The 26,797-nt window shown below is 46.0% G+C and overlaps 1 protein-coding gene across 1 annotated transcript in view; it reads right to left on the reverse strand.

Moving 5' to 3' along the window:
- Kiaa2012 (KIAA2012 ortholog) overlaps positions 1–26,797 on the reverse strand; it is a 102,205-nt gene that overhangs the window by 31,416 nt on the left and 43,992 nt on the right. Inside the window, exon 14 of the mRNA XM_057758296.1 lies at positions 13,642–13,721. Within this exon, the coding sequence (XP_057614279.1) occupies positions 13,642–13,721 (80 nt within the window). The remainder of the gene's footprint in view (positions 1–13,641; positions 13,722–26,797) is intronic.

Consider the following 26,797-nt stretch of genomic DNA (forward strand, 5'->3'; position numbering starts at 1 on the left):
GCCTTGTTCCCTGGTTCTAGCAATGCCTGGTTCAGAGACTGCAGATGTAAGCATGGTTGATTGCACTTGTTGAGCTGCAGAGTAGGAAAGAGATGGAAGAGCAGCAGAGGCAACTCAGCTCCCGTCAGACAGGGAGGGCACAAGACGCACCTTTACAGGAAGTGTGCCTTGACCTCCACAGGCCTTGACCTCCACAGGCCTGACCTCCAAGTGCCGCTGGTCCCTCATTTGCAAAGAGAAAAGTTATTGATTCTGTTGGTGCCGATTTGCTGGGGTCACGTACATTGATGTGCCGTGAGATCACCCTGGGTGGGAATTTGATCAGTTCCATATTTTCTAGGAGACTAACTTTCAGATAGCTGTCTCTCCAGGCAGCCATAAATTATTTGCAAGCATTCATGAGGAATTAGCCCACAAGTGGCCGTCATTCCAACGAACAACCACATCCCTCCCCTTTGTTTTGAAACGTGCCTAAAGATAAAGGTTTCTCTAGAAAAATGCATTTTTTTTCTTGTCATTCCAGCTTCAACCCTAATCTCTGCCCGCTTAGCTTTTCAGGCAGAAATTTCCTTTCCCCTCTTCCAGTTCCAATATAAGTTTTTGGTTCAAGTTAGAATCTGACAGGACCCAAGCTGTCCAGCCTCATAGCCCTCAGCCTCAGGTTGGCTCTTCCACCTAGCCTTATCCTGTTCAGCCATTGGCCAGTCAGCTTCTTTATTAAATCAATCACAGCAACAAATATTCACATGGTGTAAAGGAACTTCCCACACGTTGGGAATCACTGGATGGATGACAGAAATCAGGCGACATAATCTGAGAGAAATTTCTTCATCATCTATTCTGGGTTGGGCTGGAGGACAAGGCCATGGCCAAGACCTGGTCCAATGGCTGGAATTACTTCAACTCCTGTGTGGAGTTCAATTTGACTTGTTGAGATCTATACCCCTGGACTTGTCTTTTCCTCTTAACAATTCTCTTGGCCATTCTGCTCATCTCCCTGTCGTTTAGGAGCTATCAGTTGTAGCTTGATGAAATGCTTTAAGAGAAGTACTGTTTATTATTATTATTGATGATGATGATGGTGGTGGTGGTCAAGCAGTTCTACAAATGGATGAGAGCAAAAGAGAGACTGGGAGATGGGAGCCAAGATGATTGAACAGGTAAAGAGGTAAGAGGAAAAAGATGTCAGAGAGTTAGAAACAGAAAAGCAGGGCCTGTGCTTGGGTGGTTTGTCGGTTCATTAGACAGGTATTTATTGTGGCTACCGTGTGCCAGACAAGCTAGCATGGGTCAGCGGGTGATTTTTGATGGTGACTCAATCTATGAAGATGTTGTAATAGTGATAGACTGGGAACTGATGTGGACGGTTGGTGATACGCCTCAGGGCAGTCAGGAGGGAACCTCTGTAGGTATCTCTGTGGTCTGATGATTTTGGAGGTCCAACTCAAGGAAAGTAGAGGACTGGAGAGATGGCTCAGAGGGTAAGAGCACTGACTGCTCTTCCAGAGGTCCTGGGTTCAATTCCCAGCAGCCACTTGGTGGCTTACAACCATCTGTAGTGAGTTCTGGTGCCCTCTTCTGGCAGAACACTATATACATAGTATTTATTTAAAAAAAGAAAAGGAAAGGAGAGTTCTTGATTTCTAGGCCCCATCCTGACCTTGCGAGCTCCTCTTTGTGTCTGCAGAGTGGAGCAATCAAAACTGACCCACGCAGCTCTGGGGTGTGTTGAGAACTGAGACAACAGCCAAAAGAGTAACCCAAGGAAAGGGCAAGAAGGAGAAGAAAACCCAGGGCTGCCTGGAAGGCAGGGAAAGGGGGTAGGGGATGCAGGCTGGAAGGAAGCGGAGGCCTGAAGCTGTTTTATCACATGCACAGTTTGGTGGAAATGGTTTAAAAGGGATGGAAAGGTGACCTATTTCAGAGAAAAATTGAAACTCGTCCAGCCCCCTTCCCTATGTCTACTGTAAATATTATGCTATTTTTAGGTTCTGCTAAAAACACCTGGAAGCCTTTCTCTTCAGTAAACGGAACACTAAAGATGAGTGAGTTAACGTGATAAAGCTGATTTGAATTGCACAGGAGGCATTACGCAAAGTGCTTGGCATTTAAACAGTTATCTGACATTTAAAAGGAGAGGGCTGTTAATGAATTCAAGAGCTAATCTTATGCTCTGACGGAGCGAGTCACGGAAAATCCGGGGTTATTATCTTGCTGTAAACATAATGCGATTTCAGTTGAGCCATCAACAGAAGGGAGCAGTTGGCTGCATACAGAAATCCATAGGAACATATATGAGCCAGACTGAAAGGGGATGCCTGTTAAAATTAAGTAAATGGCTTATCATTTCCTTTTGTACATCTGAACCATAGACTCAAGGAGAACGGCCCCCTAGTCATTTCCCCTCCTCCCTTGAGATTTCTTAAAGCCTCACTGCGCTCCTCTACAGACAGACCTTGGGATAGCACGCTTTAAAATGAGACTCGGAACCCGAACGGCTACATCTCCACCCAGGAGTCCCGCAGAGTCATCCAAGACAAGGATCTGTCCTGTAGGTGTCCCGCGGGGCCTCCTCCTGATGTCTCCCACTCCTTTCTAATTGGGGTTCCCCACCTTTGTAGCTGCCGCTTAATGGCTCCAACAGGAGCTCCTGTCCCTCATTAAGTAGGCTGCAACACTCTGGCCGTCTAACCGCCTCACCTCCCACGCAGCTCACACCTTCCCTCTGCCTGAGAGCCAGCTGCCAAAAGTCTCTGGGAACCTGTGGGCAAGCTGAGCTGTGGGGAAGGAAACAGGAGGAGGGAGAGAGGGCCTGGGTAGCCAAGACTTGAACACACCCCACCATTATCTTAATGTTCGGGAGGAGGGAGCAGAGCCCTGGAGATGCCTTTGTTGAAACCCCTGTGAAGTCCTTGAAGCTGTTACATCAAACCTCTGTGCACACAGGGCATTTGTCCCCTCCTGTGAGCAAACTAAAGGAAGAGTCTTGAGCACCAGACCCCCTCCATGGCTTTACTCCTCTATTCCTGGGAGCTTTGAACCCTGGTGGGGAAGGGAGATATGAGAAGCTTAGTCTCTAGGTATAGAGGAGAAGGAGGGCTGGGATTTGAACTCCCCCTCCCCACAACCAAATCCTGAAAATGGGAGCTTCTGGAAGGGAGCTTCACAAGTTCCGAGTTTTGCCATCTAGTTACTTCTTCCTTTGGCAGCCTAGGGCACTAAAATGCAGTAGGATTGGGAACACGGGTGGGGTTGGGTTGCACATGGAACTCTGGGGGGGCTCCTGGTGACCTGGCTTCTCCAAAAGGGTGATCTCTGAGGTCACTGCAGACACTGCTACCTGTCTCCTACCCAGCCATCCTTGAGCTCAGACCTTTTATGTGTTCAGGTCTCCTCTGCCTGGGAGAGAAGGTGCATTCTAGTGCACAGAGAGTCACAAAGGACCAGGAACAGTGGTTCTCAACCTTCCTAATGTTGAGTGCAACTCTTTGACACAGTTCCTCATGTGGTGGCGACCCCCAACCATAATGCTATTTTCGTTGCTATTTCATAACTGTGAATTTGCTACTGTTATGAATCGTAACAGTGTAACAATCGTAACAATGTATAAATGTAAGCAACTCTGTTTCCCATTTGCCTTAGTTGACCCCTGTGAAAAGGTCGCTTGATTCCCCAAAGGGGTCAGGACCCACAGGTTGAGAATAGCTGACCTGGAAGCCTCCTAGGGGACAAAGGGCCTGCAACCTACATCGTGTTTCCACCCACCGCCAATGTGCTCAGCATCCTCACTGGTTCCATGGTTTTATCCAACTCTGCCAACTGAGGTGCCACCGCCTTTTATGTTTGCCGGGAAGTGTGGGCTACATGTGCCGAGTGGGTCTTTTTTTTTTTTTATAAATTTATTTATTTATTTTTTAGATTTATTTATTATGTATACAACATTCTGCCTCCATGTATGCTGACACACCAGAAGAGGGTGCCAGATCTCATTACAGATGGTTGTGACCCACCATGTGGTTGCTGGGAATTGAACTCACGACCTGTGGAAGAACAGTCAGTCGCTTAACCTCTGAGCCATCTCTCCAGCCCCCCGAGTGAGTCTTTTTAGGAGCAGTGGGCATGGCGGAGACAGTTTGACTTTTAGACATCAAAGGGTTTCCTTGTTCTCCTCCTCCCATTAAGAATGTTGGTCTCCATCACCCTCCCCTCCTTTTTTTTTTTTTTTTTTGAGATGGGGTCTCCTGTGTCTCAGGCTGTTTTTGAATACCCTTCACAGCTGAGGATGAACTTGAACCGATCCTCTGTTTCCTGAGCCAGAATTACAGGTGGGTGCCACCACACCCAGTCCTGCAGTGGTAAGGACAGAACCTAGGCTTCCAAGCACACCAGGCAAGCAAGGGCTCTGCCAACGGAACTCTGCCAACGGAGCTATACCTCAAGTCCTTCATCTACTTTTTCCTATCTCCAGTTCATAAAAGTTGTTGGCATTCTCCTCAGTGTTTATCAAATTAGCCCGTTAGCCCCCAAGTCCTGTTCTCAGAAAAGAAATCCAGCAATTCTGGTCCTCCTCTTGGTGAGGGCTAGTTTGGTGATTTTTGCTGAGTCACTGAGCTTTCTGGGACTCAGTTTCTCTACCTACAAAAAAGTGCTCACTTCCATTGTTCTCAAGGAGATTTTTGAGTCACGAAAACACAGGGCACTTTCGCTCCAGGGCTCCTATTATCTGGAAATAAATCTTATCCAGGAATTCTAATTGATATTGTCCTCAATTTAATTAAGTGTTTTGTTGACACAACACAATCTCTGTTTATCTAGCTTAGCTGGAGCTGGAGGAGAAAACTTTTGAGCCAAAAGAGAAATCTGCTCAACCCCTAGGGAGGTTGGAGCCCAGTGTTTTCTGTGAGGGGGTTAGAGCTGGGTTTAAGATAGAACCTCCTCTGGGTTTGGGTGATACAGCTGCCCTGGACAAGAGATGGGAAGATGGGGGGTGAGAGGTAGAAACAGCTCCTCCCCCAAATTTCCTCCTAATTAGGGCTTCCACCCCCCCACTCTGTTTTGTTGGTGTGACTTTTCCAGTCTGACAATCAACAGCCAGGGAATCTCAACTTGATTCCACTATAAAAGGGTCATTTTAAATCAGTCACTAGAGAAACAAGTTGGTCGTGGTGCTTGGATTTCTAGATTGGGCCATAAAAGCTTGTCAACCCCATAATTTAGAAAGACTGTGAAGTTGAACTAGTCCCAGTGATGCTGGGACAGGAGAGGGTTGGAGAAGAAAATCAAAAATGTCCTCTTTTCTCTCCTGTTTGTCCCCTAACTTCGAAGTTTTCCCTAGCACCACTAGCTGTGGGGTGGGGAGCCCATTGTGTTCCAAGCTCCCCAATTCTCTGCTTCCCTCCTCCCCACATAAGCTACAGGTCCTGTCTAATAACAGCGGGGATAAGAGAGCTGGGATTCTTCACTGAGCCGCCTCCTGTGTCTGGCATTGTGCAAGCCCCTTGTGCAAGCTGCTTCCCTTACTCCTTGCCAGGACGCCATGGGGGAAATGTTCTCCCTTACACAGGAGGAGACTGAGTCTCTGGTTAAGTAACCTGCCTCAAGCCACAGAGCCAGGAAGCAAGAAGACGGGAGCTAAATGTGCTTTTATGAGATCCCCAATCTTCAGCTAGGCCTCGTTGGAGGTGCAGGTCACGGGTGATGGTGGTCCTGGTGGTCCTGACATTCTCACGTGTAAAATGGAGGCCATAACCATACCTACAATTGAGCTGTTATAAAGGTTGGGAAAGATAATCCCAAGTCCTTTGTATAAAACACCCAAACCATCAGCTGCTATTACCTACTATTCAGAAAGACTCTCTAAAGATAATGGGGAGAAAATTGTTCACATTTGTGGGGATTTGCTGTGTTATTCCCTTTACTTTTACATGCGTTTGAAATTGTCCACAATAAAAAGAAAACAGAAGGAGATCTTAACTAGACAGGTGTTGTGTGTCACCAGCAACCAAGACATCAGTACATGCAGACTTATTGGAATAATGATAGCCACATAAATCCGACATATAAAACTTTAGTTTTGTAATAAAAAATAAACCCTTCTAGGAACTCGTTCTTGAATTGTCTAGGGAGTTTGGGAATGGACAGATTTGGGCCAGAAAGGAAGTTTGCTCTAGGTCTTCAGAAATCCTTTGAATCCAGTTTCACCACCAGGGAGATATTTATAAAAATGAGAGAAGGCAGTGGGGAAGGCAGAGGGGGAGGGGACGCATGTTTGCAGGAAAGGGGGCATGGAACAGTTGCCTCTAAGAGGAAAAAAGTTGACTGTTGGCATCGATGCTGGAACTCATCTCACACCCTCACAAGGATCTCTAAGGAGAGTGCCAAGTGACATCTCCAAATGAGCACATGACTAGAGCTTTTCCAGGGAGCAGAAAAACCAAGTCTAAAAGGCCACCAGTATTCAGCAGCGCTGAAGCCTGCAGGAGATGAGGGAGAATGCCGACTCAACCTCTTTATCGATACCGTGGTGGTAAAACATGACCACCTCAGTATCATCCTCCAAGGACTGTGGGCTTTTCCCATGAATTATGTGTTTCTATGGTCTGTGAATTTTCCATGACACAGAATTTTCCATGCCAATGAGGTATTTTGTTTGTCAATTTCTTCTGGTGGCTTTCATGTTAGACACCAGAATACTAAGAAGAATTAGGTGACAAAAGAAAAAAAAATCTGCCTTTAAAGCTTGGAAGCTTTAAAGCTAAAAAGTTAAATGGAAGACAAGGTATGGTATGGCTTAGCTGGACGGGTGAAAATTTTTTTGGTTTTTCGAGACAGGGTTTCTCTGTGGTTTTGGAGCCTGTCCTGGAACTAGCTCTTGCAGACCAGTCTGGTCTTGAACTCACAGAGATCCGCCTGCCTCTGCCTCCCGAGTGCTGGGATTAAAGGTGTGCGCCACCACCGCCTGGTATGGAAATAATATTTTTGTACACTGTGAAGATGTGTCTTTGCGAAGGCACCTTCTGATTGGTTTAATAAGGAGCTGAATGTCCAATAGTTAGGCAAGAGAGGCTAGGTGTGGCTTCTGGGGAGAAAGAGAGAGAAGGAGAGGAGATGAATCTAGGCAGGAGATGCCAGAGGATAAGAAGAGGAAACAGGAGGTACAAAGGGAAAAGAGGTAAAAAGCCAAGAGACAAAACAGGTTAATATAAATATGTTAATTTAAGTTACAAGAGCTAGTGGGACAAGTTTAAATTATAAGTCAAGCTTTCATAATTAATAAGCCTCTGAATTATTTTTTTTTGTGAGCTGGTGACCCAAAAAAAAATGTCTACATTGTACAACACAGTGTGTTTACAGGTGCATGTATGGGTTTATTGTCCAGAAGGAGAAAGGCTGATAGGAGCTTCAAACATCCCTTGTGAAACAGGTGAGGGCTACACACAGGTTTATTTGACCCAAACCCTGTCATAGTCAGAATGACAGGCCACATTTTGAAACCCCAAAATGATAAACTTAAGACAGTAATGTTGGGGAATCTTCCCTGGAGCCGCCCTCTCCAGATCCTGCCCGAAGAAAGCCCACCTTGCAGAGGCTCTACCTTTGAAGGGTATTTAAGGTCTGGCCCATAGATCCCTTCATGGTCTCCCCTCGTATCTTCTCTTTCTTGGGACCACCCAGGAATATTTTTCTCAGATTAAACCTGGATTTATTAATTTGGTCTGATCTGACTTATTGCATCAGCGGAGTTATTCACTACGGGGGGATTTTTTACTGTAAGATTAAATACGAATTATGCTACAGTAAGCTCACCAAAACCTAAACTAGTTAGGAGAGGTGGAGATAGAAAGGACCTAAGGAAAAGGAATGTCATTCTAGCTTAACATAACTTTTAGGAAATTGCCAAAGTTCTGATCTCCAAAGAGACAACAGCAAAACCCCAAACCAAAACGCCCAAGAAACAGCACGTTATAAAGCACGTTAGCTCTTTCTTTCTAAGCTGGAGTTTGTTTCAGCAAAGGAAATTGACTAAGGGTAAGACAGGTGAGGCTTGCTTTATTTTATTTATCTTTGTTGTCTTTTTTCTGGAGGCAACCAAAAAAAGAAAAAAATAAAAATAAAAACTACTTATTTAGCTGGGGACAGTGGAACATGCCTCCAATCCCAGGACTTCTAGGCAGGGGCAGGTGGATGTTTGTGAGTGGGAGGCCAGCCTGGTGGCCTGCATAGGGGATCCTCTCAATAAACAAAAAACAGGAAAGAACTTATTTACTTATTTTTTTCCCTTGGGTTTTTTTTTTTAAAGCTTTCCTTTATTTATTATGTATTTATTATGTATACAACATTCTGCCTCGATGTATGCCCGCACGCCAGAGGAGGGCATCAGATCTCAGTACAGATGGTTGTGAGCCACCATGTGGTTGCTGGGAATTGAACTCAGGACCTTTGGAAGAGCAGCCAGTGCTCTTAACCACTGAGCCATCTCTCCAGCCCCCTGGGTTTTGTTTTTTGTTTTTTTTTCCAGACAAGGTGCTCAGTCTGGTTCTGAAGCAGTAAATCCTCCTGTTTCAGCCTCCAGGAATCCCGAGATTACAAGAGCATGTCACCATGTTCATCTCGAACACGAACAAACTCTTTATAATTTTCCTTTCCTTTATAATAGAAAGAATGCAAAAGGAAAACAATCTTTCTTTCCTTTATAATAGAAAGAAAGAATAAAAAAGGAAAACAATAACCTCAGGAGACCCAGCACTTGGGAGGCAGAGGCAGGCGGATCTCTATGAGTTCGAGACCAGCCTGGTCTACAGAGCTAGTTCCAGGACAGGCTCCAAAACCACAGAGAAACCCTGTCTCGAAAAACCAAAAAAAAAAAAAAAAAAAAAAAAAAAAAAAAAAAAAAAAAAAAGAAAAAAAGAAATAACCTCAGGAGAATGAAGTAAGGTTTGAACCTAGCACACCCTAATTTCTAGCTAGCCTTGTTGTGTGTACTGTTTTCAAGTCTTTCTCTTATGAATGCCTGAGAACAAAATAGAAAAAGCAACAACCATAGGTGCAATCATGATTGACTTAGGATTTTGATTTGCACTTTCAAGACATTCAATCGAAGTGGGTATGATGTTTTGAAAGAAAATGGACCTCAAAGGGATTGGCACTATTAGGAGGTGTGGTCTTGTTGGAGGAAGTGCATCACTTTGTAGGTGGGCTTTGAGGTTTCCTATGCTCAGGCTACTTACTCCCAGTTTCACAGACCACTTCCTGTTAGCTGTAAGATGTAGGATTCTCAGCTGCTTCTCCAGCACCCTGTCTGCCTACCTTCACGTCTCACCATGATGATAATGGACTGAACCTCTGAACTGTGAGCTCCAATTAAACGTTTTCATTTATAAGAGTTATGTGGTCATGGTGTCTCTTCATGGCAGCAGAAACCCCAACTAAAACAGCAGGCGTGGTACCCATAATCTCAGTGAGGCAGGAGGATGGCCAGCCTAGGGTACATCATAAGACTTTGTCTCAAACAACAACAACAAAAAAACCAAAACAACAAAAAACCCCACAAAGAACAACAACATCAACAACAAAAAAACCCAACGAATAACAACACCAAAAAAAAAAAAAAAAAAAAAAAAAGAAAAGAAAATAGAAAGGAATAAAAAAGAGACAAAGAGAAAAATCTGGGTTCAGTTGCTTCCTAGGGAACGTTCAGCAACGTGTGGAAACATTTTGGCTATCACAAGTATGTATCTGGTGAATGGAAGTCAGGGGTGCTGAGCAATGCCCAGGCTGGCTCCTCCCCAGGGCCTGCTCCAACCTCGGGATTGCCCAGGATTAAATCAAAGATTCTAGGAAGATCACGTATCCCAGCCTGCCTCAAACTTGCTACGTCCAGGATGATCTTGGCTGTCTGACTCCTTTGCCTCACCGAGGACAGACAAGTACTATCTATCCAAGTTAATGAAATGATTGATTTTTTTTCTTTTTAATTTTAGTTTCTCCTCTTACTACATGGATGTATTGAATTCTCCTTCTGGAACTTTCATTTAGGATTTTAACATTCTTTTCAGGTGCGGGTCACCTCACTCAACCTTGAAGCCTCTCCACAGAGGCCCCCGGGGAAGAGGAAAAGCTCTGGCGATTGATGTCAGCGATCCACAGAGGGAAGAGCAGGACTGGGTCTCCCGAGACAACCCAGGAACTAATTTCTCTTAATCAGTTAGTTGTAGGGCCCCAGGAGGAGCCACAAGGCAGGAGGGGAAATAAATCTGAAGGAGAAAACCAAATTCTGCGAGGAGCTGGAAAGACCTGTATTTAAAAAAGGGCACCATACCTTAGGACTTCAGAGATGGCGGGCTTCCTCCCTACGCAGCTATTAATATGCAAAAAATGCCTTCATAAATACTTGATTCTGCGCTCAGTGGGGAGGCCGTTCATTTGAAAGGGGAAATGGGAGCTTGGAGTTGAAACATGTCTGCTTGTCTCTTTTCTCTTTCTTTTTCATTGCTTTTTTTCATCTCTACACTACCCTTGTAGCGCCCCCCCCCCCATTTCTCTGACTTAACCCCCTCCTCTAACTCCACGGAAGCTGCTGTTGGCAGCTGCGGCACTGATTTGACGGATGCACTTGGCGCTGAGGCCCTGAACCTCGGGCTGGGTGTGGTAGGGATTTCTGGGACCTCTTCCTGGGGTTGGTACAGGGAGGCAAGGCGTCTGTCTCCCCACCCTTTCTGCTCTGGCCCTGGCGAGACAGCTGCTGAAGGCTCAGAGCGGACGTTTTCAATGCTGCCGGGAGGGGGCGCCCGAGGCAGCCCCCAGACCCCGGGGACACTCAGTCTAGGCCTGTGGCTTCGGAGCCGCTGTATCCCAAAGGTCCCACCTTTGGGGATGCTCAGCTAGCACTATGACTTTTTTTTTTTTTTAAAGTATTTTGTGTGGGAGATCTTATGATATGGCCAGACCCTGACGATGGAGGGAGGAGGTGAGTCAGTGAGGGATTAATGGAAAAGAAAGAAGGGCTTGATTATTGCTGCTGCTGAGGCTGTTGCTGCTGCTGCTGCTGCTGCTGAGAGCCAATTTTGTTCTTCAGTTGCAAGAAAAGGCCCTAGCAGAGGCAGAGAAGCCACGGCTTGCTTGGGCCCATGGCCCGTCAAGGTAGGACACTGAAGTCTGTTGGGTAGAAATTTGTTTCTAAATCCTTCCCAGATGCTTTATAGTAAACATGAAATTAGTCACTTATGTGGAGTAGGCTGAGGAAGTAGTTAAAATCCGAGGCAGTGATTAACCTAATAAATGGCCGCTAGCCTCAAGAAGTAAGGGGGAGGGGGGAGAGGACTTTCCTCGGCACCTTCCACCTCATTTTCTTGGCTTGGGGGCTGGTGGGGCTCCCTAGACTTTTCTTCATACGGCTTCTCCTTCCCGGGCGTCTTTTTAGAGAAAGAAGGCCACGGTCTTGTCAACAAGCCAAGGAGCTCAGAAGGGAAAAGTAGGCACAGTACAGTCTCAGTTTGTGAACTCGTCAAGGCCTTGCAAGAGGAACCAGAGTTGGAGCTTAAAGACCCAAAGTCTACGTTCAGCCTGACTGCAAGGTTTGTAATTTAGTTCAGTTGTTAATTGGACCCGGCTGGGCCACTCTTTGCAGGCACTATTGGCCTCCTCCAGAACAGCCTTAGGCCGCATGAGTTTGGACCATGCTGGGAGTAGTGGTAGGAATTGTAAGGCCTTTGGAGCTGAGCGATTATCAGAATATATTGTGTTTTCTTAGTTACAGCTTTCTATTATTGCTATTGTGATTACTTAAGGTCTTCAGATCCCCTACGAAGAGTGTCTTGAATGGAGGCATACACACATGAACACATACATGCACACACACACACACACGCACACATGCGCGCATACACACATGAGCACACACACGCACTCGCACACACACGCGCATGCACATACAAGCATACACGCACGCGCGCGCACACACGCTCACACACACATGCACACACGCTCACACACACATGCACACACATGCACACGCGCGCACACACGCATGCACACACACACACACGTTATTTCTGGGCTTCCTCAGTAGCAGAGAGATGGTCTAATTGTGCTTTACTTCAGGGGAGGCCTGACCCAAGCCTGGCAGTTTAACCTGTCTGAGCTCAGCTCAAACATGCGTGCAGACGGACTGTTACTGAGTGCTGGGAAAAGGGACGTGTGGCAGCTGCAGGAAGCTGGAGAGAAGAGAGGAATGGGAAGAGAGTTGGCCTCAGGCTGTAGACAAAGGAGAGGCCCCTGGAGCACTGATGGCCAAGAGCAGGCCTCAGGTCTCCCAGTCCCTGAATGCAGCTCTAGGAATTCTTTCTCTTGAGACTCTGAAGAGAGTGTCACCCTCAGAGCTTCCCATGAGGCCTGCTTATCACTATTTCTGCACACATTTCCTTGAATCATTAGATATTCACAAGCCTCCCAAATCAGCACCTTCCATCTTTACCCTAGCTTGAGTATGTGTTCATGGGTGTGTGTAATGTGTGTGTTCATGGGTGTGATGTGTGTGTCCATGGGTGTGTGATGTATGTGTTCATGGGTGTGTGATGTGTGTGTCCATGGGTGTGTCCGTCTGTCCATGGGTGTGTATGTGTGTTCATGGGTGTGATGTGTGTGTCCATGGGTGTGTATGTGTGTTGATGGGTGTGTGATGTGTATGTTCATGAATGTGTATGTGTGTTCATGGGTGTGTATGTGTGTGTTCATGGGTGTGTGTATGTGTGTCCATGAGTGTGTATGTGTGTGTCCATGGGTGTGTATGTGTGTGTCCATGGGTGTGTGTCCATGGGTGTGTGTATGTGTGTCCATGGGTGTGTGTATCTGTGCCATGGGTGTGTATGTGTGTCCATGGGTGTGTGTATGTGTGTCCATGGGTGTGTGTATATGTGTCCATGGGTGTGTGTGTCCATGGATGTGTTTATGGGTGTGTGTATGTGTGTGCATGGGTGTGTATGTGTTCATGTGTGTGTGTGTGTGTATGAGTATGGAGCCCAGGGCTTGACATTTGTTGTCTTCCTTTATCCTCCCTGTTACTTGTTGAAACAGTCCCATCCATTCAGCTAGGCTGGCTTCCCAGGGAGCTCCAGGGGAAGCTCCTGCCTGTCTCCTCACCTCCCACAGTGCTGCAATTACAGATGTAGCCACTGTGCCTGCCAGGGTGCCAGGCTTTTTATGTGGGGCCTGGGGATCTGAACTCAGACCCTCATGACTGCACGGCAGGTGCTTTACCAAGGGAGCCGGCTTCCCAGCTCCTAGCCTTGATGCTTTAAAAACAACAACAGCAAACGTGAACGCTATTTTCTCTGCCCACTTGGAAGGAAAATGTGGCCCTTCTGCTTGTTGCTGTTGCTGTGTTCTTGTTCCCCTTCTAACTTTGCAGAAGTCTGGGAAGAGTCTGCTTTGCTTCTTCACACCCACAAAGGACCACACAATAGAACCCAAGCTTGAGAGTCAAGGAACCCAGTGACGTAACGGCTTACTTGCTCATTTTACTGATGAGACAAATGAGGCCCGGAGAGATAAGAGTCTCATTTAGGGTCACATAGCAAGTCAGGACAAGAACCCCAGACAAGTCTCGACTCCCCGGGTTGCGCTCACTCAGAGTTAATACTGTACCTGCTTCTCTGTTGCTTGAGTCAGAGGTGAGGAGGTTTCATAAGGATTTCGATGGAGATTGGCTCTGGATTCGGTGTTTGCTATGGGGAAAGTCAGAGAGAAAGGGGGGTCAAGGTGTCAGATCTAGGTCTCATGAACTTTTGTACAAACCATATGATAGCCACACACACTTAGCTCATTGTGCATTTAAGATTAAAAGCACACACCTATGGCATTACCTATACCCCAGAGTCTCTGCAGACACGTCTCAACACCTTATTGAGTGAGGCTAAGCTTTATATTTAAATTTGGATTTTCTTTGGATTGGTATTTTAAAAAAAGAAAAAGTAGATGTTTTTGTGCTCTTGGAATTCAGATAAAAGCTGAAATTTAAAAGGAAATATTGATGTAAAAAAAACTGCTGATGCTGTTGAATATAAATTTTGTATGATCACACTTTACTGAAGTGGGAAAAGGCTCTGAAAGCTTCCAGGAAGAGAGCCGAGATTTCCCTGCTCCTCAGTGTGGAGTGAGGCAGTGTAGCAAAGAGAGGCAAAAGTCAGTGTGGCTGTGGGCGTGATGGCACTCTCCAAAGTAAAGTGTCACTAATCTCCTCTCCTCTCCTCTCCTCTCCTCTCCTCTCCTCTCCTCTCCTCTCCTCTCCTCTCCTCTCCTCTCCTCTCCTCTCCTCTCCTCTCCTCTCTCTCCTCTCCTCTCCTCTCCCCTTTTTCCTTTCCTTTCCCTTCCCTTCCCCTCCCTTCCCCTCCCCCCCCTCTTACTTTCTAGACAGGGTTTCTCTGTGTAGCCCTGACTGCTCTGTAAACCAGGCTGGCCTCAAACTCACAGAGATCTGCCTGCCTCTGACTACTGAGTTCTAGGATTAAAGACGTGAGCTACCACCTGGCCAGTATCTATCTTTTATAGGCTCTTTTTCTGTGGTTCCTCAGGATTTTTTTTTCTTCTTCCTGATTTGTTTGAGGATGACTTCTGCATAAACTTAAAACACATTTTTAGTCTAAATCGGATTGGGGAAACTGAGGTTCAGAGAATGGGTTTGTGTGGGGTCAAAGCCTCCACTTTAAACTAGCTCGGCCGGGAGCTAGAGGCCAGGTGCCCTGAGCTGTGTCTTGTGCTTGCCACATCCCAGCTGCCTGGTCAGGGCCCATCCTCCAGACACAGCCACCCAGCAGAACTGTGTCATGATGAGGTTCACTTCACAGTGGCTCGGAAAGAACCCTGGGCTTTTCAGAAAAGAAATGTATAAATCCTAATACATAAGGGAAGTTCTTGCAACAGCAGGGGAATGAGTCAGTCAGCCAGAGTTCAAGAAATGTAAACACATCTCTAGATAGGAGACTGAAAAATCTCTTAGGACTTCTCAGCTCTTGGGTCAAGACCTTGGTAATTTACTGAGGTCCATGCTGTCAAGGAGGAGCTGAGGCTCCAGCTGCATTCCTGGGAGATAAAGCAATGGGGGTGGTAAAACTCCCTTCTGGAGCGACGTGGGGAGATCTACCTCTTGTGCAACCCAAGCCACTGGCTGTCAACCTACGGTGGGGCCTTCTTCCTGTTTCAGGAGCTGGTGTGCACAACCAAAGACCTCACACTGCTTCAGCACTTCCGGGCCGCCTGAAGCTGCTGGGGCCTTTCTGTGATGAACAGGTCTGCCGCTATTGAGATAACAGAAAACACATCCCTGGCGGCCCACCAACCAGACTGATCAGATTTTCGAATGCTCCCATTAATCTAGCCATAGGCTTTTAGCGAGGAGATAGCGTTCCCATTAGATAACCAGGCTATTCAGAGGTGACCCTGCCTAGAGGGATTTTAGCCTCAACCCCTTCTGCCTTCCTCAAATCGTGGCATTCTTCACCAAACACTCAAACCCTGGAAGGCGGAGCGAGAAACTGATTCTAGCATGGAGTTTGGCTCCTTTAATTTTTCCTTCTATTTAAATCTGCGTTGACAATCTTTAATTCCCAAATTGCTGTTTTAAATAAAAGTGAAAGACAATTATATTTACTCCTGCTGTTTCACAGTGCTTGTTTTCCGGAGTGGGGGAAACTCTGATGGGACCCATCTGGTGGCGGGACAGAAACCTAACTCCAAGGAGCTGCCTTATCAGGACAGGTGGGCCACCTGGCTCCTTCTGCAAGTCAGGGCTTGGTAAACACCGGCCCGGCAGGCTCTGAAATGGCCAAATGTTCTGTGGTTACCAGGGCAGGAGCTGTTGGAGGTGCTGGCAGGAGCCTCTTGAAATCTGTTCAGGGCCTTTTTCCACACGCCATTTCTCAAGAGCGCACCCTTTGATCGCTGGGGTACTGTCACAGAGTTTCCTTCCTAGCCTTCCGTGCCATCGTCAGGCAGGCGATACATCTGCCACACAGAGACCTCAAGTGCTGTGGCCTCCTCACAGCTTCGTGCAGAGCCTTGCTGGCCCCAGCAGGAACTATTAAGAGAAGCCACCCCCGCCCCACGTCAGCCCCGGTACCTTCAAGGTTTTGTGTTTTGATCATAAATGGCAAATGCAAATTCCAGATTATTAAAAAAAAAAATTCTTCCCAGGGTAAACTTAACTATAAAAGGAAGGAGGCTGCTGTGCCAATGACCTTTCCTTAAAAATATCTAAAAATATTTTATATGACGTGACTCAAGATGCTTATGACCTATGGAGTGTTATAATAAATCTCAAGTCTGTTTGTTGAATGCAAAGAGACCAAGTTCCAAGCCAGCCTGTTGGGGATGCCATTATCAGATTCTTAGGATAAGATTTAGGCTTTGTTTATGATACACATTTTCCTTTTAAATCTTCCTGGCTGAGAAAGAGGGTGAGATAGGCGTATTAAACCATTGCTAGGGACCCGAGAAGGCCTCCAGGCGAAAGACATACCCCTGGGAGGTCCAGCTAAGGAGCCTGTCTAGAAAATATGAGTCAGTCGGGATTTAAATATGGACAAGCCTTGCAAATGTGAGAGCGCTATTTTTCTTCCAATTTGGGATATCAGTTCTTCTATTTACATACTTTTCTTGGGCCTAGCTCAGTCTCTAGGGTCTAGCTTTTGGTTTGGGGAATATACACTTCTTCTAAAGGTTCATCGTTTTTGTTTTTAGGGAGAAGTCCAGAGGTTTATGGCAGTTTACCAACCCTGAAATGGAAATTAAGCTGCTGCACTGTGGAATTTAAATTTCAATTGTGTGGCAATAAATATCAGTGACTTAAGAGACCATCCAGTGAAGACTTGTCATAAGATTCATGAATGAGCACCTCTTTGGTTGCCCTGGATGGCCCATTTCTCACTCTGCCTTCCCCTCCCCTCTGTGCGCCTGCCGTCCAGGCATTACAAGTTGCTCATCCTTCTTTCATTTTGCTATGTTCCCTAACTCTCCCGAGGTCTCTTTCCCTCTAGAGTCCTTCTTTTCCATTTGGCTAGTTCCTACACATATCTGTAGAAACCCTGCTGTGGGTGTTTTTCTTTCCTTCCCAAAGCAACAGCCCCCATACTTCATAACTCATACTCAGCAATCATTCTATCATTAAGGCTCTGTCTCTCAGCTGTGTTATTGGGCCTGGCGTGGTATTTGTGGCTAGCAGATGGTCATGTGGTGTTGGCTGAATTAGTGAATGAGCAATTTCTTTGTGTCTTGTAAAACAACCTTTACTAGTTCTTTCTGCTGAACATGTTCCAGTGTTGGTGCTTACATTGACTTCCAAGTGAAGAGTTGTAGGGAAACCAACCTCTGGACACAGCGTGTGAAGGAAGCAGGAGAAGCTAAGAGGCCTGAAGCAATCTCTCATGCTTCAGGCGCACAGATTCCCCGAGGGCCACAGAACGGGAGTGATGCTGTGGATGACTGGCTAGCGGAGTTCTAACCTTTAGCTGCTATGGCGAAAGAAAAGCTAATGTTCTGAGCTCTATTTTAGGAGCAATTCTCTTCTCTTAAAAATCCATGCGAGCCTTAAAATCTAGCGTTGTTGTCTTCTGCATGGGCCCTCGTCCCTGTGTCCAGCGGTGCTGCTGCTGCAGCAATCCCAGGTTCTGGGCAGGATGCATGTATAACGCAAGTATCACAACCCAACAAAACTGGAGTAGAACAAGGGAGCCTTTTCAGTCTGTCAGGGAGTCTACAAGTGAAGAGCTAGCTACGGTACTGTGCAGAACTATACTTCCTATTCTCATTTTTTGTTTTTGGAAAAGAGTTATTAAATTGTTAGATCATTTTTCTTATTTCCATCACCAATACCAGCAACTTTAGGGCCATGAATATATATATATATATATCATATATTATAGGCCATGAATTTTATATACATTACATATATATAAAATTGTACTTTCATATTTATTGCTAGGTGAGTATTCTGCCAACTTAGCTATATCCACAGCCTATTCCTGACTTTTTAAAAATAGTATGCTTAAAAAAATTTGTTGTTCAATGTGTCTCTGACTTGTTTTATTTTTATCATCATTCAACATGTTCCTGACTTTTGAAGACATTTTCAAAGAGTTGAAACTGACTTTCCAGTGTCTAAATGCTCACAAAGTCCGTCAACGATTTACTATTTTTAGGATCCTATCGATTTAATCTAAAAAATTTCATTAAAACAAAGTACTCAGAAAACAAAAACGTATGACAATTCTGTAGATGATTCCAGCAACAGATGTGAGCTGCTCAGTTCCAGGAAGCATCACCCGTTCTCAGGGAAGTGTTATGTCTATCTTTTTTATCTTTTGCACTCATGGGCAGCCTGTATAATGGCGGTTCTGTTGCACTTGTCCATGTTGGGTTTCATGGTCTAAGTTGATGAGGATGATTGACCAGGTCTCTTACTTAAGAGGGCCCTAAATCTCATTGTAGATGGTTGTGAGCTACCATGTGGTGGCTGGGAATTGAACTCAGGACCTCTAGAAGAGCAGCCAGTGCTCTCAACCGCTGATGGCTGGAGAGATGGCTCAGCTCTTAAAGGTTAGGCTCACAACCAAAGATAAGAGTTCGGTTATATTGGTCTAGCACCTTAAAAATAAATGTGTGTGTGGGGGGGCTGTCAGGCACCAGGAAAGGTGAGAACTTTTTTTTATGGTCAGTGAGCTCATCAGGGGACCAAGCAAAGCTCTCCTACTCTGAGAACCAGAAGAAGCACAGCTTGAGAATGAGTGAAAGAATTGACGATGGGAACCAGCACAATGCTTGGCACATCAGAAGTCTGTAATTGTTACCGTCCTACAACCACGGTTATCACCAACACCATCACCACTGTCTTCAGAACAGGGCTCCTATTTAAGAGCTGCCCATTGCTCAGTTCTGCAGTAAAGGGACACAGAAACTCCCCACTGAGGATGCTGGCAAAGGGGTGAAGTTGCTCCTCCCAGTTGCTTCCTGTCTACCCATCTTGCCATCATGAGGACACGATTGTATCTTCTACTTTTGCAATCTCTTGCCCTCTGCTGTAGTTCCAGCATTAATACAGCGTGTCCCTCACTTGGGGTTCATGGCAGCCTCCCCAGATGAGCAACCAGAAGACCATACACCATTTCCTCTCCAGCAAAGACTGTTTTTAGGAGACCAGCCTCTTTGTAATCAGCCCTTCTCCCTGTTTTGAAACAGGGGCGGCCATGTCTGTGGGTGGAGGGGGAGGTACGAAGGTTTGCATCTCTCTGCAGGGGGAATGAAAGGAATCTTGGAAGGAGGAATTGCCCTCAGTCCTCCATTTAAGACCTAAGTCACAGAAGGTTTTCCAGACAGCTTCCTAAATCTGTAGTTGTGCAGGCTGAACTGTGCCCCACAGTAGGGGGCTACAGCCACCTTATTGTCATGGGATATCCCTGGAGATGGCCCTGCTTGGGTCAGCTGGGTGCAATTACTTGGGAAAAGCCAACTTCACTACTAAGATTTCTGCCCAGTACCAACCAGTGGTCTTTCCGAAATAATTTATGAGGATCCCCCCATTTCTCCGACATCCTAAGTACATCTTATTTCCTTTTTGCTGGTGTATTTGGGGAGACTGTATTTCTGGAGTTCTAGGTATGGTGTAACATGTTCATGAATTGAAAGAGAAAGCTGACTTTTCAGAGGCATTGGACCCTTTCTCTTTGTGATGGAGATTATAACGGACAGATTGACAGACTGAGCAACAATAAAGAATTTTAACTGAGAGTGTGAAAAACTTGAAAAAAAGAAGATCCAGTTTCTTTACCCTAAAACGGGAAAAAATAGGAAGTCAATGGATGCCTGGATTTAAGCCTGGCACTGAGTTGGACAGCTTTGAAACTCTGTGTGTGCTTGTGCTGGTCTAGGATTCAAAAGCCACTGAGGAGAAGGCTGATTTCATCCAAGGTTTTTTAGAGATGGTGCCTGCAGGGCCACCGTGTTGAAACTGAGCAGAGACTGTGGTCAGCTGATGTTGGACTTGTGTGGTGGGAGCTGCAGGTGTGTGATGCCACCTCAGGCCCCAGTCACCATCTCCAAATAAAGTGAGTTGGGACCAGGACAGACAAGAGGAGTACTGGACCCCAAAGACAGACCTATTTATTTCTCAATTTGATAGAGTCACCTGGGGTGAGAATTACTATAGCTGTCCTTGTTAGTCAAAATGAAAATGGGTTTATGGCTGAAGAGAAGAAGAACGACAGACCCAAGAAAGAGGTGGGGGTAGGGGGAGGGAAAGAGGGAGGAAGATAAAAGGTGGGTGTAATAAGGAAGAAAAAAATCACAGAACAGCTTAGAAAATTTAAACTGGATGAGACCTATTTCCAGGTGAATTATTCAATCAAATACAGGTACTTCCCCTTTTAAAATCCATTTTGCTTCATTAATCTATTACTGATACTAAGTATACTAGAGTTTGCCAAAGAATGGGCAGTAAGGATCTGCGCAGCTGCAGTGGTGCAGCCTCGTGTGTGTGTGTGTGTGTGTGTGTGTTGTGCACACACAAGCCATCCCAGGCACGCCCAGAACCCAGGCTGAGAAAGCAACCTGGAATCCAGAGAGCCAACGGTGGAGGGAGAAAAAGCCATAATTAGTGTTAATTGTTGAGCCTTCAGTTCAAGAATAGATGCTTTGGAGAATGGAAAATGAGAACAAACATTAATTATTGAGTAGGGACTGTGGAGACAGACACTCTGGATTAAAAGGAGAGAGATAAATTGCATAATGAATGTTGATTTTCCCTCCTAGAATTGAACGGTCCAGTGGTTGAAAGGGAAAAGGGGGCTAGAACAGTCCTGAAAGCGAAACCTCCCTGAGAGTTGGGGGTGGGAGGGTGAAGGGTTTTACACACATACTTTCCATCGTGCACCTACTCACTCCCTTTGTCTCCTGGCTCCCAGGAAATCTCACAGGATTTTCCTTAGATGCTTTATTGCTACCAAAGCACACTGCTAGGAAGCCTAAGCATTTCTCTACCGGCAAAACCCCCAACCATGCCGCCTTTCCAGGAAACACACGGCTGCTTTTTCTTAAACTGGTGGGAACGGGACTAGAAATGAGGGAGTCATGGGAACCATGACCCTGTGGGTGCTGCTGGGGGGGGGGCACGATGCGTATGCGGGCTCCAGGGCCTTTGTTGTTGTTTTATCTTAATTACAATATACCAGACATACAGCGCCCCCACCCCACATTGGTAATTTCTTAACTGGAAGGAAAAACAGGGTAATTGTAGTCAATTTTGTGGACACTCTACCAACCGACTTGTCTCTGGTTGCCCTGGTTTCAACTCCAGCATGCAGCAGCTGCCCTGAGGGGTTTTCTGTATCTCCCGAGTTTTCTGTCATCAGCTATAGTCTGAATGAGGGGCGGCTGGAGCCATCCCCCTCTTCTCTACTGTCCTCTCGTGAAGGTCAGCACACACATGTTGGGTTGCATCATGACATCCCTCCTCAACAACCTGCAATTCCTTGTTGTCTGAAAGGGGGCATTTCAGCTCTAGCCTGACACACGGGCCTCCCTTGGTCTGGCCCTGGCCTGCTGCAGGCCCCAGCACCCTGTGGGGCCTGGTCCTCAGCCCACTCATACTGGGCCACATGCTCTCTGCTTCTCTCCCTCTCTTTACGTCTGTTCATGCAAGTCTCCAGCAGCACATCTTTCTCCCCGTTCTCTCTTTCCTCTCTTCTACCTATGTCGCCAAGGCCTGTGCAAATGGGAATCCTCCATAACAGCCCTTCCTAGTCTCCTAGGCTAGAGTTAGTGACCCCTTGAGCAGTCCTGAGTCTGAGTCATGTTGCTTGGGCCTCGATTACAGCCTTATCTCCCCTGTCTTGTGGTAGACAAAGTCGCTGGTGAATCTGTTTTTCACCTCTATTGTGAGGTACCTACACAGGAGCCACAGTGCTGGGTCCACAGCCCTGGGAAGGGAGCAAGGAAAGTGGGAAAGGCGGAGGTGGCAAGCATGTCCCAGAGGAAGAAGGTGAGTTGTGTGACAAGGTGGCTTTATATTTATTAAGTATGCCTTAGCTTTTTGTGTGCTTTTTCTTCAAAGAAGGAATTTCTGTGCCTGGTCTGGTGGTGTACACTGTGATCCCAGCCCATGGGAGGGCTACTGAGAGTTTGGGACCAGTTTGGACTAAACAGTGAACCTCTTAAACAATAGTAATAAAAATGCTAGCAGGTTCAGAGGAAAAACTTTTTTTTTTTTTAAATTTCTCTTTGACCTTTTTCTTCTTTGGGGAGTGACCATAGAGGGGTGATGATGCCATCTTTCATAGGAACCTCAAGAGGCCTTTATCAAAGGAGAGAAAACAGTCAGGTGTGGTGGCTCAGGCCTATAATCCCAGCTCTCAGGAAGCTGAGGCAGAAGGATTGGATGTTCCAGGCCTGCTTTGTAGGTAGTGAAACCCTGTCAAAGGAGAAGAACAGGAGAAAGGAAGAAGAAAAGAAGAAGAAGAAGAAGAAGAAGAAGAAGAAGAAGAAGAAGAAGAAGAAGAAGAAGAAGAGGAGGAGGAGGAGGAGGAGGAGGAGGAGGAGGAGGAGAAGGAGGAGGAGAAAGGAAAAAGAAGAGGAAGAAGAGGAAGAAGAGGAAGAGAAGAAGAAGAAGAAGAAGAAGAGGAGGAGGAGGAGGAGGAGGAGGAGGAGGAGGAAGAGGAGGGGGAGGAGAAAAGGAAGAGGAAGAAGAGGAAGAGGAGGAGAAAGAAGAAGAAGAAGAAGAGGAGGAGGAGGAGGAGGAGGAAGAGGAGGAGGAGGAGGAGGAAAGTCAGGAGAACCCTGAACATCTTGAGGAACTTTTGGTGCTGGCCATCAAGACGTGGTCAGTGCTGGTTGTGGAGGTCTTACTGCTTTCTTCATGGTGACAGCAAAGAACCTGGCTTCCCTTTGAAAACTGGGTCAAGCTGTCCCTTCTGAAGCATGAGACAGACCCGGTTGAGTCCAGTGCTAAGGCTGATGGGAATCCCCAGCAGCCACTATAAGGATTGCTTATCAGCCAGGATTAAGTGTAGGGCAGAAACTACCCAGGTAGTCATGGAAGAAACAGGGCTGTAAACCGGTTGAAACTGCCTGTGTGGTTTGAAAGAAAATGACCCCCATAGACACAGGGAGTGATATTATTGTGATATTATTGGAGGTGCAGCCTTGTTGGAGGAAGTGTGTCACTGGGGGGAGGGTTTAAGGTTTCAGAAGCTCAAGCCAGCCCCCCCCCCCGTGGCTCTCTCTCTCTTCCTGCTGCCTGTGGATCCAGATATAGAACTCTCAGCTAACTCTTCAGCGCCGTGTCTGCCTGAACACAGTCACGCTTCCCGCCATGATGACCATGGACTAAACCTCTGAACTATAAGCCAAACCCAATGAAATGTTTTTCTTTATGAGAGTTGCCATGGTCATGATGTCTCTTCATAGCAATAAAACCCTAACTAAGACAGTGCCTTCTAGCATGTTGTCTTCATGAGTTTGGTGCCAACATAAGTAGCCCCAAACTTATATGTCTCTGCCTCACTTCTGCCCTCCAAAACTCATGCAAGCAAAGCTAACTGGCAGAGCACACTTTTCATTCAATCCCCGAGCTGCAATATTACCTGGGAAATGTAGTTTTTAGCCTTCTAGCTTCTACTGCAAATGTTACCTGGGAAGTGTAGTTTTTAGTCTCCTAGAGTCTACTGTACAGGAAGGTGGGGTGTCCCACAACCACACCTAGCCAGACTTTCCTTTATTCAAACTTTCGATCTGGGATCAACAGAACTGATAACATCTGCCAGCATTCTTTCTGATGGGTTATTACCAAACACTGATTGGGCAAGAGAACAATGTGAATTATTACCACATGGGACTCTTTCTTTTTGCTTTCCTTTTCTTCTTCCCACCCAGTGGTGGATGTACTGTGGGCTGTATGATTCAGAACTGAGGTTTGGAGAAGGAAAGCAAGAACGGACAGAGTCTAGTGAATGCTGAGATCCTGTTTCAAGCTTAGAGGGCAGAATTGTTCCCACTGAGGAAGCCTCCTGGGGAAGAGGCTTATGTAGAAACAAATGCTGCTGGAGCTGGGAGGTACCTTAGAATCCATCAGTAGGCATTTTCCAAAGCATGCTCCAAAAGAAAGGTTTAGACCCATGCAACATTTTGCTAAAAAACAAAGAATGTTCAGTGATCAGTCAAATTTGGGAAAAGGCATAGCTCTGTATCTCTAAGGAGGCAATGCTGCTCCATCAGGACTCTGCTTAACTCTAGTAGTCCCCAAATACATTTGCCCTCAAACCCTTCCCCTTTCGAGGCTATTCATAAGCTTCTTGGGCACTGGTGTACCATGGGACATGTGCTAAGAAGATTGGACACCAAACCAACTTTCTTTTTTTCCACAGGAAGAAGCTGAGGTCCAAAGGAGTGAAATTATTTATTCATGATCACCAAAGTCATAGCCAGTAGATTGGGTCATAAGACCCAAGACTGTGGGCATTGACTTCAGGGGTCTTTCTTTTTCCTCACACAGACTTACTGGAAGGCATTCCTTAAATGTCTAGGCACCGTCTTTATGGCTACAGCTGCTAAGAGTTAAGCCCTCAAGGGAAACCATGCTCAGACCCATATCCTCCAACACAGAAAGGCCCTTGCCTGACCCAGGGTTCAATAGAGAAAATGAGTTATCTGTTATTGCAACATGAATTATCCTCAACCTAGTGTGTTAAAACAATAAAGCTTACTTATCTTTCACAAATTTGGGGTAGGAATTTAGGAGCAACAGAAAAGTGGGATTCTGGTACAGTCATCATTAGGGTTCAGTCAAAATGTCAGGGAGGAGTTTGGTAATCTAAAGGCCTAGCCTGGAACTAACCTCTTGGAGACGGAGGCAGGAAGACATTGTGAGTCCCAAACCAGCCAGAGTGACACAGACCAAACCAAACTAACAACAAAAACATCTACAAAATGTCCTCCTATTCACACTGCAACTTGATCCCCACCCTGTGCCATGGAACTGAAGAGCAGCCAGAACATCAGAGGTGTTTGGGCTTTACTCCCCTGGGGTGGGCTAATTTCTGAGGCGATGAAGGGTATTCTCAAGCTCCTGAGTGTGCGTCAGTCACTGTAGGAGTGAGTTCTTAGGACTCAAGTGTACTAACTTGCATCCCTTTGACTTTTCCTTCATCCTAAGCTTCCCCTTACCCCCATCAGGCAGATGCTGATGCTGTGCTCCGGGATTCCTCAGTCTCCAGAACAATGGATCAAAAGAAGTCTCTGTTCTTTTCAGATCACTCAGTCTCACGTATTCTGTTATGGAAACCGTGGTAGTTTGAATGTAATTGGCCTGTTTTTTCAGTTCTGCTTTGGTCCAGTATTTCCTCGCTACGCTTCCTTCTCCCTGCGTTTTGGAATGGTAATGTGTATTCTGTGTCATTATGTGCATTTTTGCATTATGATATTATTACAAGCATATGGGGGCCAGGAGTGGAATGTGGCAGTTTGGATATAATTGACCCTCATAGTCTCAGAAGGAGTGGCACAGTTAAGAGGTGTGGCTTTGTTGGAGTGGGTGTGGCCTTGTTGGAGGAAGTGTGCCACTGTGGGATGGGCTTTGAGGTCTCCTATGCTCAGATACTGCCAAGTATCTCAGTCGATTTCCTGCAAGATGTAGGACTCTCGGCTACTCCTCCAACATCATGTCTGCTCACATGCCACCATGTTCTCTGCCATGGTAATAACGGACTGAACCTCTGAAACTGTAAGTGAGCCACTTCGATGAAATGCTTTCTTTATAAGAGTTGCTGTGGTCATGGTGGCTCTTCACAGAAACAAACAACAACCCCCCTCCAACAACAACAACCCCAAAACACAACAAAACACATGCACATGAAACCCTACACAAAACACAACAACAACAACAACAACAACCTCTAACTAAGACAGCACCAGACAGTGGGCTAAGACCAGACTCTGTTTCCAAAGCCGTACACCTTACTTCAGTCCATATCAGTATAAGGCATGAGCCATTATATCCTTTTGAGGCGAGATATGTCAAGTAATTTGTAGACATGCGTTAAAACCACTACACCAGGAAAGATCGCAGGGGGAAGGCTGCAATTAGACAACAAAACAAAACAGCAAGAGTAAAACAAACAAACAAGCAAGCGGAAAACTCACTTTGGGCTGAAACTCCATTTAGGGCAAGGCTGAATGCTAGTTAAGAACTCTGAAAGGATTAGGAATTGAAGTCTGTATGGAACCTGAGGTTCCAACTTGAATTCTTGGCACAGACGTCTTTGGATATCTCTCAGTGTGAAACCAGTGAAGAGAAGAACTCTGGAGAGGAAATGCATGCTGCTGGCGGCGGGACAAGAAGAATATTTGAGGATTTGTATCAGGGATAAGCAATCCAGAGAGCGTAACCAATGTTTGACTTAGACGCTTCCAAGCCAGCTTTTCCTTTCCTAAACCTTTGAATTCTGGGAGTGTCGCAATATAGCCCAACATGAGCGAGTGAGCCAAATTACAGCTCTAGTCTTGACATCTTTCCCCTTCTCCTCCTTTTAAAGGTTATATTCATCTCTCTCTGCTGTCTGAAAGCAAACTATCATGATCTAATTGCCTAAGAATTTATTCCCAAATGCTTGTTGACAGAGCCTTACAGTTTCGGGAACATCAGAGGTATCATATTTCCTCTGAAGATTTTTTTTTTTAATATTAAAAAAACCCAACTGTGTTCCCCCAAGAACTTTCCTGTGTGGCACCTGGGATATTCAGTCAATCAACACGCATTTCTTGG

Source organism: Chionomys nivalis, chromosome 26, assembly GCF_950005125.1.
Source record: "Chionomys nivalis chromosome 26, mChiNiv1.1, whole genome shotgun sequence".
Taxonomy (NCBI): domain Eukaryota; kingdom Metazoa; phylum Chordata; class Mammalia; order Rodentia; family Cricetidae; genus Chionomys; species Chionomys nivalis.